At 44.6% G+C, this 12,500-nt stretch overlaps 1 protein-coding gene across 1 annotated transcript in view; it reads right to left on the bottom strand.

Annotated features, from left to right (window-relative positions):
* Positions 1-12,500, bottom strand: part of LOC143277010 (phospholipase ABHD3-like) — a 37,065-nt gene that overhangs the window by 21,445 nt on the left and 3,120 nt on the right. Inside the window, 2 exon segments of the mRNA XM_076581724.1 lie at positions 7,105-7,220; positions 9,716-9,879. Of these exon segments, the coding sequence (XP_076437839.1) occupies positions 7,105-7,220; positions 9,716-9,879 (280 nt within the window).

A 12,500-nucleotide genomic window follows, 5' to 3' on the forward strand; every position in this document is an offset into this window, starting at 1 on the left:
CCGAACTTTACGGTACACACGCGAAGGGGGGGTTCAGGCACAAGCAGGTCTGCACATCTGTTGACCTGGGAGAGCTGAGAAGAAAAAAAAAATCTCCACCCTTTAACCCATCACAACTTGACAAGGATTTGAACCCAGGAATCCTCAGATTGAAAGCCCAGCGCTTTTAACCACTCGGCTGTTGCACCTGTCTTCTCTTTCTCTCTCTTCTTCTTCTTCTTCTGCGTTCACTCGTATGCACATGAGTGGGCTTTTACGTGTATGACCGTTTTTAACCCCACCATGTAGGCAGCCACACTCCGTTTTCGGGGGTGTGCATGCTGGGTATGTTCTTGTTTCCATAACCCACCGAACGCTGACATGGATTACAGGATCTTTAACGTGCGTATTTGATCTTCTGCTTGCATATACACACGAAGGGGGTTCAGGCACTGAGCAGGTCTGCACATATGTTGACCTGGGAGATCGGGAAAAATCTCCACCCTTTACCCACCAGGCGCTGTCACCGTGATTCGAACCCGGGGACCCTCAGATTGACAGTCCAACGCTTTAACCACTCGGCTATTGCGCCCGTCTCTCTTTCTCTCTCTCTCTCTCTCTTTCTCTCTCTCTATCTGAATGTCAATGGAATGCCAGTACTCCCAACCCCCCTCCTTTTCCCAGTATCCCAATGCCAGTGCAATGATGTCTATGGCCTATGTGCGATACAAAATTCTCTCTCTCTCTCTCTCTCTCCCTCTTTCTAGAACAAAAGCATGCATGCACAGTCATATCCCTGCATAAATACATGCATGCACATCATCACATATATGAAAGGATATATGGTGTGTGTGTGTGTGTGTGTGTGTGTGTGTGTGTGTGAGTGCATTTTCATGCATGCAAGAGAGCATACGTGTGTGCATGCATGTATGCGATTGTGTGCACTGATGTATTTTGTATGCAGAGGAAGAGACAGAGATGGAGAGACACAGAGAGGGAGAGAAAGAGAGAGAGAGAGAGAGAGAGAGAGAGAAGGGAGAGGGGGGGAGGACGGAGAGACAGAGAGAGATGAAGACCAGTTCAAACGGTTGGAGACAGACAAATACTCAGTATTGTATTGTGCTGTGTTGTGTTTGCACTGTGTTTGTGTTGCGTTGTGTTTTTTTGTATTTGTATTTGTATTTCTTTTTATCACAACAGATTTCTCTGTGTGAAATTCGGGCTGCTCTCCCCAGGGAGAGCGCGCCGCCATACTACAGCGCCACCCATTTTTTTGTATTTTTTCCTGTGTGCAGTTTTATTTGTTTTTCCTACTGAAGTGGATTTTTCTACAGAATTTTGCCAGGAACAACCCTTTTGTTGCCATGGGTTCTTTTACGTGCGCTAAGTGCATGCTGCACACGGGACCTCAGTTTATCGTCTCATCCAAATGACTAGCGTCCAGACCACCACTCAAGGTCTAGTGGAGGGGGAGAAAATTTCGGGGGCTGTGCCGTGATTCGAACCAGCGCACTCAGATTCTCTCGCTTCCTAGGCGGACGCGTTACCTCTAGGCCATCACTCCATGATTGCGTTGTGTTGTATTGTACTGTACTGTACTGTACCGTACTGTACTGTATTGCATTGCATTGCATTGTAATGTATTGTATTGTTTTATGATGTACTGTACTTATTGTATTGCATTGTGTTGTACTGTATTGCTATTTTGGTCACAGCAGATTTCTCCCTGTGAAATTCAGGCTTCTCTCCCTGGGTAGAGCGCATCGCTGCAGAGCAGTGCCACATCTCTTCTTTTTTTTTCTTTTCTTTCTTTCTTTATTTCTGCCTGCAAGTGAATTTCTTTCACTATCAAAGTGGACATGTTTCCCACAGAATTCCGCACCAGGGACAACCCTTTTCTTGCCATTTTCCCCACAGAATTCCACCAGGGACAACCCTTTTCTTGCCATTTTCCCACAGAATTCCGCCAGGGACAACCCTTTTCTTGCCATTTTCCCACAGAATTCCGCCAGGGACAACCTTTTTCTTGCCATTTTCCCCACAGAATTCCACCAGGGACAACCCTTTTCTTGCTATTTTCCCACAACATCCCGCCAGGGACAACCTTTTTCTTGCCATTTTCCCCACAGAATTCCACCAGGGACAACCCTTTTCTTGCCATTTTCCCACAAAATTCCACCAGGGACAACCCTTTTTTTGTGCCATTTTCCCACAGAATTCCGCCAGGGACAACCTTTTTCTTGCCATTTTCCCCACAGAATTCCACCAGGGACAACCCTTTTCTTGCCATTTTCCCCACAGAATTCCACCAGGGACAACCCTTTTCTTGCCATTTTCCCCACAGAATTCCGCCAGGGACAACCTTTTTCTTGCCATTTTCCCCACAGAATTCCACCAGGTACAACCCTTTTCTTGCCATTTTCCCACAGAATTCCACCAGGGACAACCCTTTTCTTGCCATTTTCCCACAGAATTCCACGAGGGACAACCTTTTTCTTGCCATTTTCCCCACAGAATTCCGCCAGGGACAACCCTTTTCTTGCCATTTTCCCACAACATTCCACCAGGGACAACCTTTTTCTTGCCATTTTCCCCACAGAATTCCACCAGGGACAACCCCTTTTTTTGTGCCATTTTCCCACAGAATTCCGCCAGGGACAACCCTTTTCTTGCCATTTTCTGGCAAAAATTCTGTAGGAAAATCCACTTTGATAGGAAAAACAAATAAAACTGCACACAGAGAAAAATACAAAAAAAAATGGGTAGCGCTGTAGTGTAGCGATGCGCTCTCCCTGGGAAGAGCAGCCCGAATTGCACACAGAGAAATCTGTTGTGATAGAAAAAATAAAAATAAAAAAAAGAGAGAGAGAAATACAATATATTTATAGATAGATAGACAGACTGATAGACATATAGACGGGCACAATAGCCAAGTGGTTAAAGCGTTGGACTGTCAATCTGAGAGTCCCGGGTTCGAATCACGGTGACGGCGCCTGGTGGGTAAAGGGTGGAGATTTTTACCATCTCCCAGGTCAACATATGTGCAGACCTGCTAGTGCCTGAACCCCCTTCATGTGTATATGCAAGCAGAAGATCAAATACGCACGTTACAGATCCTGTAATCCATGTCAGCGTTCGGTGGGTTATGGAAACAAGAACATACCCAGCATGCACACCCCCGAAAATGGAGTATGGCTGCCTACATGGCGGGGTAAAAACAGTCATACACGTAAAAGCCCACTCGTGTGCATACGAGTGAATGTGGGAGTTGCAGCCCACGAACGCAGAAGAAGAAGAAGAAGAAGATAGACATATAGATATAGAGACATACACAGGTGTATGTGCCAAGCGTGCTGCATTCATTCAGCAATAAGTTCAATTGTGGCAGGTCCACTTCCTTTGCGTTAGCTGTGCTTGACTATGTGTGTATACATATGTATGTGTACATAACTACATGCATGTATATGAATGTGTATTGTGTGTGCGTGTGCGTGTGTTTATGTAAGTTTGTGCCTGCCTATATGTGCGTATGTGTAAGGGTAGCTGTTAGATACACATGTATGTTAAAATGTATGTATGCAGCGTGTGTGTGTGCGTGTGTGTGTGTGTGTGTGTGTGCGTGCGTGTGTGTGCGTGTGTGCGTGCGTGCGTGCGTGCGTGCGCGCGTGCGTGTGTGTGTGTGTAGTCACATTTTGGTGTGTGTATGTAACATAGATATGATGTTTTATGTTAACAAAAGCGTTTTTGTAAAGCACTTAGAGCAGATTTCTGGATAGTGTGCTATATAAGTATCCATTATTATTATTATTATTATTATTCATTTCAGACAAGACAAAAGAAGCAGCAAAAAGGTCTCAAAACCAATACTGCCCAACTGACAAAAGACCGACAGACAGTAACAGAATGTGTCAGAGACAGCAACTGAGACCAACAGGCACACGCTGTGAGACATTCACTGACAGGCCAACATTCACAACAACAACAACAAAAAAACAACACCGGAGGGTGAGTTCTCGCTCGAGTGGGGCGCAGTCGTCTTTTCAAGCTCTGTCCAAAATTAATTAAGAGCGCGTTATTTGATTATCCAACTGTCATTACGACAGTGCAAAGGAGTAGACAAGCCCTTGACGATTCCAACGATATGTTTTTTTTTAACATCATCTGAATTCTGGATCGGCGGGCAAAGGCGCACAAAAAATGTTAACAACGGCGACATAATGGAGACTGACATGGGTACAGGTGCACCGCTATCGTGTTGTGTTTGAACAGTGCTTTTTCGAAATTGTGGACTCTGCTGAACTTTGGATTCTGATACTGACCAACTGACAAATGACCGACAGACAGTAACAGAATGTGTCAGAGACAGCAACTGAGACCAACAGGCACACGCTGTGAGACATTCACTGACAGGCCAACATTCACAACAACAACAACAAAAAACAACACCGGAGGGTGAGTTCTCGCTCAAGTGGGGCGCAGTCGTCTTTTCAAGCTCTGTCCAAAATTAATTAAGAGCGCGTTATTTGATTATCCAACTGTCATTACGACAGTGCAAAGGAGTAGACAAGCCCTTGACGATTCCAACGATATGTTTTTTTTAACATCATCTGAATTCTGGATCGGCGGGCAAAGGCGCATAAAAAATGTTAACAACGGCGACATAATGGAGACTGACATGGGTACAGGTGCACCGCTATCGTGTTGTGTTTGAACAGTGCTTTTTCGAAATTGTGGACTCTGCTGAACTTTGGATTCTGATACTGACCAACTGACAAATGACCGACAGACAGTAACAGAATGTGTCAGAGACAGCAACTGAGACCAACAGACACACGCTGTGAGACATTCACTGACAGGCCAACATTCACAACAACAACAACAATAAAAAAAATAAAAAAAAACACCAACCACATGGATATACAGGAGAGATGGATGCAGACATAATAAAGACATTAGGAAAAAAAAAAAAAGCTTAGTCATTCTTTTTTTTTTTTTTTGCTTCGTCATCATCATCCGCACTGGTTCAATGGCATCACCCCCCCCACACACACACACACACACACACGCTCATATCAAGCCCCCCACCCCACCCCCTTTCCAACCCCCCCCCCCCCCCCACACACACACACACACACCTTACACAGCCACACCCAGGTTTTTCTGTCATACTCCCGGTGCCAGCAGTATTTGTATTTGTATTTGTATTTCTTTTTATCACAACAGATTTCTCTGTGTGAAATTCGGGCTGCTCTCCCCAAGGAGAGCGCGTCGCCATACTACAGCGCCACCCATTATTTTTGTATTTTTTCCTGTGTGCAGTTTTATTTGGTTTTCCTATCGAAGTGGATTTTTCTACAGAATTTTGCCAGGAACAACCCTTTTGTTGCCGTGGGTTCTTTTACGTGCGCTAAGTGCATGCTAGCACATGGGACCTCGGTTTATCATCTCATCCGAATGACTAGCGTCCAGACCACTACTCAAGGTCTAGTGGAGGGGAGGGAAAATTTCGGGGGCTGTGCCGTGATTCGAACCAGCGCGCTCAGATTCTCTCGCTTCCTAGGTGGACCTGTTACCTCTAGGCCATCACTCCACATATATACAGGGAGCTATCAATGTTAGCTTGCCAGGAGGCCACACACCAGAGAAGACCCTGCACCGCCGACTGAATCATTTCGGGTGGTGACTGGACATCACACAGGCCACCACTTATGAAGACCACTGCTGAAGAAGAATGATGATAATTCTTCTTATGCATTCACTCGTATGCACACGAGTGGGCTTTTAAGTGTATGACCGTTTTTACCCCGCCATGTAGGCAGCCATACTCCGTTTTCGGGGGTGTGCATGCTGGGTATGTTCTTGCACACAACGCAGCAAGTAATTGATATGCTTGATGATTTATTGGAAGTAGAGTATGACAATGATTACTCTGATAGTGAGGCGGAATTCGAATCAGATGATTTTGCTACAGATAGTGATGTTGAAAATGAATCTGAGCATGCAGAATCAGTTGATCAAAGGAGGCGTGTCAGGTTGAGACTCTGCATGCTTCATGGTAGAAATCGATCGTTTTTTATCCAAAGCACATGCACAAAACACAGTGAAAAGGCACGGCAATGTTGGTACTACGTTCGCTGACGTCAGAATATTACGGTTCTTCTGATTGGCTCTTCAATATAAGTCAACCAATAGCAAAACACAACACAAGTGTTTACGCACCGCTCAACTGGTGGCCAGGCATTATGCCACCCCTCCCCACCACCGGTAAAGCAGTGGTCAGGGCTCAAAAGGGTTAAAGGACTGAAAGGGTTAACGCAGTGACGCTTCCTTGAGAAACTGAAACTGGGTGTGGCTATGTGTGGGGGGGAGGGGGTGGGGAGGTCGGGGTCGGGGGCTCAGCATAGGGGGGTATACATAGTCACTGATGGTGGCATGGATGATGGGGTGTGTGAGTGGGAACAAAAACAAACAAAAAAAAGAGATGCAAGGCCTTCAAGACTCACTTGTGACTGAGAGTAAAACACACAAGCTTTTTATGTATTGAGCATAATTTCAAAATGTAATGTTTAAGATGAGAAAGATCAGTTTAAAGCAAATTAAGTCCCCTAGCATTAATTACAGAGTAACTTCCCTTTCTTACTATCTGCACCCAAACGTTTGCAAAATAAATAAAAATTCCATGCTTAGCAAAAGAAGTTCCTGTTTGAACAAAAAATGATAATAATGACTGGTCTTGTTGTTGGGTCAGTATATCAGATCAAAGTGCCAAGTTTAGAGAATACAAAAAATATAAATATAACAGTAAATGCAGTTTGCATATAATTAGTCTTCATTATTATTTTTTTTTTTGGTGCCCATCTCATAGGTGCAATATTGTTTTAAACAAGATGACTGGAAAGAACTGAATTTTTCCTATTTTCATGCCTAATTTGGTGTCAACTGACAAAGTATTTGCAGAGGAAAATGTCAATGTTAAAGTTTACCACAGACACACACACACACACACACACACACACACAGACAACCGAACACCGGGTTAAAACATAGACTCACTTTGTTTACACAAGTGAGTCAAAAATCTCAAAGTTTGGTGAACGATTCCAGTGGAGGTGATTCGTGACTCACCTGTCAGTCCGGGTAGGAGCAGAACGGTGGGGCGGGTGGCGCGGGGGTGGGGGGAGCCGTCGTTGTCCACCCAGTCCAGTTTCACCTGACCTCCGTCCGGCATCAAGAGGAATTCACTGCCAGCAGATTTTTGGGTGTTGTTTTTTTTTCTTTGTTTTTTGTTTTTTCTAAAATGTGTTGGGGTGTGGGGGTGGGTGAATGTGTGTGTGGAGGTGGGTGATTGTGTGTGTGCATGTGCATGTATGTGTGTGTGTGTACTGTGTGTGTGTGTGTGTGCATGTGCATGTATGTGTGTGTGTGTACTGTGTGTGTGTGTGTGTGTTGTGTCTTGTGTGCCTGTGTGTCTGTGTCTGTTTGTGTGTGTGTGTGGATGTGTATGACTTTGTGTGTGTACCTGTGAGCGTGCGCATGTGTGTGTGTGTGTGTGTGTGTGTGTGTGTGTGTGTGTGCACACATGTGCATGCATGTAATGTGTGTGTGTGTGTGTGTGTGTGTGTGTGTGTTTGTGCATGCATTTATATCACAAGTGTGTACATGTCTGCTTGCATGCATCTGTGTGCCCCAGTGGTGTGGGGTGCATGTGTCTGGTTGCCTGTGAGTAGGTATTGAATAAATAGGGAGGTGGGTGGATGTGAGTCTGTGTGTGTGTGTGTGTGTGTGTGTGTGTGTGTGTATGTGTGTGTGTGTGTGATTATGTATGATACACACATGCAAACATTTAGTGTCTGTAAACAAGCGTGCATATGAACCAACCACCCACCAAACAATGTAAATCTGTACAACTGATCGAGGCAACAAAACAGCCAACCTGCAATCAATAACACTGACAAAACATGACTCTCCTATGCTCACTTCCGGAAATTCCCGCTGACGGAACCTGACTGTTCCTGTTACTTAATCAGGCCCCCCCCACCCCCACCCCCCCCCAAACCCACTCTGCAATAGTCCCCAACAGTCCACAAACTCTCGGACAGCAACGAACTCACTTCCATTCCAGTTGAAAGAACTGACCATTATTACCATTACATAAAACAAAGCCTCCCACGCACAGCCTGTGTGAGTAGGCATGCATGTGTGGGTGTTTGCACATGTTCGCTGAAAGTGGTCTTCTTTTATTCCTGTTTTATTTTAATTATTTGCTTTGCGAAAACTTCTGTGTGTCTTTCATTTTTACTCTATCAAAATCTGTCATTGTTTCTGCCCCGGCGTCTGTCTGTCTGTCTGTCTATCTGTGTCTCTGACTGTTTCCCTCTCTCTGTCTCTCTATCTGTCTGTCTCTGTCTCAGACTCTCTCGTTCTCCCTCCACCCCCACCCTCCCTTCCCCATCTCACTCTCTCTCTCTCTTACTCTCTCTCTGTCTATCTGTATCGTCTCTGTCTCCCTGTTCCGGACTGCGTTGCTTATGGCATCTCGAAGAGAACCAATATTAAGGAATGTGTGTATGTATTTATACAACGCTTTTAAGAGACGCACCATTATGCTTAGAACTGCTTTTGTAATGTCTTCTGTCAGTATATTACTGTTTCAATGAGTTACTCTGAAAATGTGTGTGAATTATTCACAAATACTGTACCCCCTTCAGAAAGGGTCATGGCCTATACTGATTAAACTATTCGATTTCGAAAAAAAAAAAAAAAAAATCACACAATGATGGGTTATGTGCTCTGAAACACTTCCCTGCCCAACAGTAAATATAAACTCCACACTGCGACCATCCTTAGAGTTATCCTCCTCCTCCTCCTCCCCCATTCCTAATTGCCACCCCCCCTCCCCCTTTTCCTGGTCCTCAGCAGGTTCAAACACGCGCCTCCAGGGTGGTCGCCACTTCAGAACTGAGTCACCTTTTCTGGCAGACGTTTTAACCACTGAGCCATTATACGCCTAGTTTGAGTAGGGAAATTTAATCCTTATGAAGTTTGCTTTCATTCCTCCTCGACCAGATCCAGCTGGAACTCTTTTCTGCTGCTTCTGCCATTGCCTTGAGAGCCCATGTCCTCTCTCTGCCAGAAATCAACAGCTGTTTCATGAGGCTGTAGGCAAATGCGTCCACATACCCTCTTGCACCAATCTCTATGGTGAGGATTTGGGCTTGGAAGCCAGATTCTCTCAGGCTTCTGGCTATACAAGCATACTTGTCAGTCTTGTAGATGTGGGCTTAAGCGCTTCCTCCATTCTGCTTTCGTATGGTACAGCAAGCTCAATCAGAATCGCTTGTTTCGATGCCTTGGAGTGGAGTACCATGTCAGGTCTCATGCCACTCTTGCTGATGATTTCCGGGTGTTTCTTCCCCTCTGGTAGGTCAATGTTTTGATGGAGTCTCCCGTCAGGTCCGACGGATGAGTAGGCAGGCAGGCTTATCTGTCAGTGTGTGTCCTCATATGGGAGAAGAGGCCGATTCTGGATGCGCAGCACTTCCCACAGGTGTTGCAAGGGAAAACATCTCCAGAAGTTGAGCCCTGCTTCCTTCGCTCACGCTTCTCCTCAGTGTTTTACTGCAATGGCTTCATACAGTGCGAGCCCAGGGAAGTTGTAGAAGGCATGTAATTAGCTGTGGGCTAGAATGAGTTAATCAACCCGACCCCGGCGCCACCCACCCGAGGCCTACCATACCTGCGGTACTGGATTTGTGGGCGTGACTGGATGATGGCTCGCAGCAGGGTCATGACGTGGGACTGGAAGCACCACCAGGTGGGCCAGTAGCTCTCCCTGGCGATGGGGCAGTGCCGCTCGATCAGCTTCTGCAGCCGCTTGTCTCGGCAGGCGATTCGCGGCTTCTGTAACAATCGTTATTTTTTGTGTGAACCACCCAGTGACAGGCGCAATAGCCGAGTGGTTAAAGCATTGGACTGTCAATCTGAGGGTCCCGGGTTCAAATCACGGTGACGGCGCCTGGTGGGTAAAGGGTGGAGATTTTTACCATCTCCCAGGTCAACATATGTGCAGACCTGCTAGTGCCTGAACCCCCTTCATGTGTATATGCAAGCAGAAGATCTAATACGCATGTTAAAGATCCTGTAATCCATGTCAGTGTTCGGTGGGTTATGGAAACAAGAACATACCCAGCATGCACACCCCCGAAAATGGAGTATGGCTGCCTACATGGCGGGGCAAAAACGGTCGTGAAACTGCAGGGCACAACTAATCAGTTAACATGTGTTTGGGAAGGCATGTGAATGCAATCCATGATAAAAGCTGCCTTCATTTTCATGAAGTAACAACTCCTACATTCACTCTCGCACACACACACACTATACATAATTATAATAAGATAAGATAAGATAAGAACAACTTTATTATCTCCAACTGGAGAAATTTGGTCCGGTGCATTATCACAACATAGACAAGTAAACAACATGGGGACCATAACTGTAAAAGTCAACAACAGCTTTTACGAATATTACGAAGATACAAATGTAAAAAAAATATATATATATCGCATACACCGTTTCATACATACATCCACACACTGCAGGTAATAACTAGTATTCTTAATGTAAAAACAGAAAGAATTAAGAAACATTATTTGAATATAATTATAAACATAGCCTACTATACTGCACATTGATTATAATAGACAGATAAGATAAGAATAAAGATAAATTGCAGAAAAACTGCAACCAGATAATCAGCACACACACACACACACCGCCCCCCCCCCCCCCCAACCTCCCACCCTCACCCACCCCCCACATACGGATTACTTGATTAAACAAGAGTAATAAACATATGTTCTCAAATAAAAGCATTTCACATATTCGCTTTTAAAAACATGCACAAGTGGGGTCTTACAGAGGTATGTTCCATGTTTCAATAACCCACCAAACACTGACATGGATCACAGGGTCTTTAACATGCATATTTGATGTTCTGTATACATGTGTATGTACACACACACAGGGAATTATGGCACTATAATAGCAGGCCTGCACAATATATGCTGACCTGGAAAACTGGAAAAATCTCCACCTTTAAGTTTAACCCACTAGGCTCAGCCAGGATTTAAACCTAATTCCCTCAGGTTGAATGTCCAGTGCTCTAACCACTCAGCTATTGTGCCTGTCATGTCATATATAGATCTTGTATTGTATAGTATTGTATATGTATTGTAGTAATCTTTTTGTCACAACAGATTTCTCTGTGTGAAATTCAGGCTGCTCTCCCCAGGGAGAGCGTGTCGCTACACTACAGCGCCACCCTTTTTTTGTTGTATTTTTTCCTGCCTGCAGTTTTTTGTTGTTGTTGTTGGGTTTTTTTTCCTATCAAAGTAGATTTTTCTACAGAATTTTGCCAGGAACAAAACCCTTTTGTTGCCGTGGGTTCTTTTACGTGCACTGAATGCATGCTGCACATGGGACCTCAGTTTATCGTCTCATCCGAATAAATAGCATCCAGACCACTACTCAAGGTCTAGTGGAGGGGGAGAAAATATCGGCGGCTGAGCCGCGTGATTCGAACCAGCGTGCTCAGATTCTCTCGCTTCCATGGTGACTGATGTTCAGTCAAAACAAATTTTCTGCATGAAGCCTGGGTTACTGTCTAATGAGGAGAGTGAACCAATCTGATCCTTTTTTTTCTTCTTTTTTTTCCCCCCCTATTTGTGGTCTGCATATTTAGCTACAAAAATGAATATTTCTACAGAATTTTGCCAAGGACCAAAATTCTCTTGTCACCACTGGTTTTAATGTGTGCTATCAATATTATGCATGCTGCACACAGGACCGCGGTTTATCATTTCATTTGAAAGACAACAGTTCTACGTCATATCTGTATCAGTGCATGGCTACAGCTATGACTTTTTTTTTCTCTCTTATTTGTCAGTGTGGCTCCATATGGCAGCCATATGTCACATCATAATATTTTTACATTTGACAACTGATATGCATTATAATATTATCATACTCCATCATGGGAACAGCATATCATACAAATCAGGTTGCATCAGTTTTGTTTAGGCAACAGATGTGTCATATCATGTTCTAAATCACCATTATCACGGCACCCACAAACATATTGGGGAAAAAGGAGTTTGTCATGAAGAACTGGATTTTTTTTTTCTTTCCCTTCTTTCAATCATGTTCGTGAGTTTCACTGAAAAATAATCATGAAGAACCTTCCTCCCCCCCCCCCCCCCACCCCCCTTTCTCTCTCTCTCTCTCGGCCTTGCTCCATCTCTCTTTCACAATTATTCTCTTTCTCTCCCTCATGCACACAACAGACACACCTGCATGCACACACACACTCTCTCTCCATACATGTCACTGAGTGTGAATATGCGTGTGGATAGACAGATAGATAGACAGATATACACACACATTCACACACTATTTGTCTGTGTCTGTCTGTGTGTGGTCTGTGTGTGTCTGTGTGTGTTATTTTATGTGTAGGGTGGGGCCTG

The sequence above is a fragment of the Babylonia areolata genome, chromosome 33 (genome assembly GCF_041734735.1).
Source record: "Babylonia areolata isolate BAREFJ2019XMU chromosome 33, ASM4173473v1, whole genome shotgun sequence".
Lineage (NCBI taxonomy): Eukaryota > Metazoa > Mollusca > Gastropoda > Neogastropoda > Buccinidae > Babylonia > Babylonia areolata.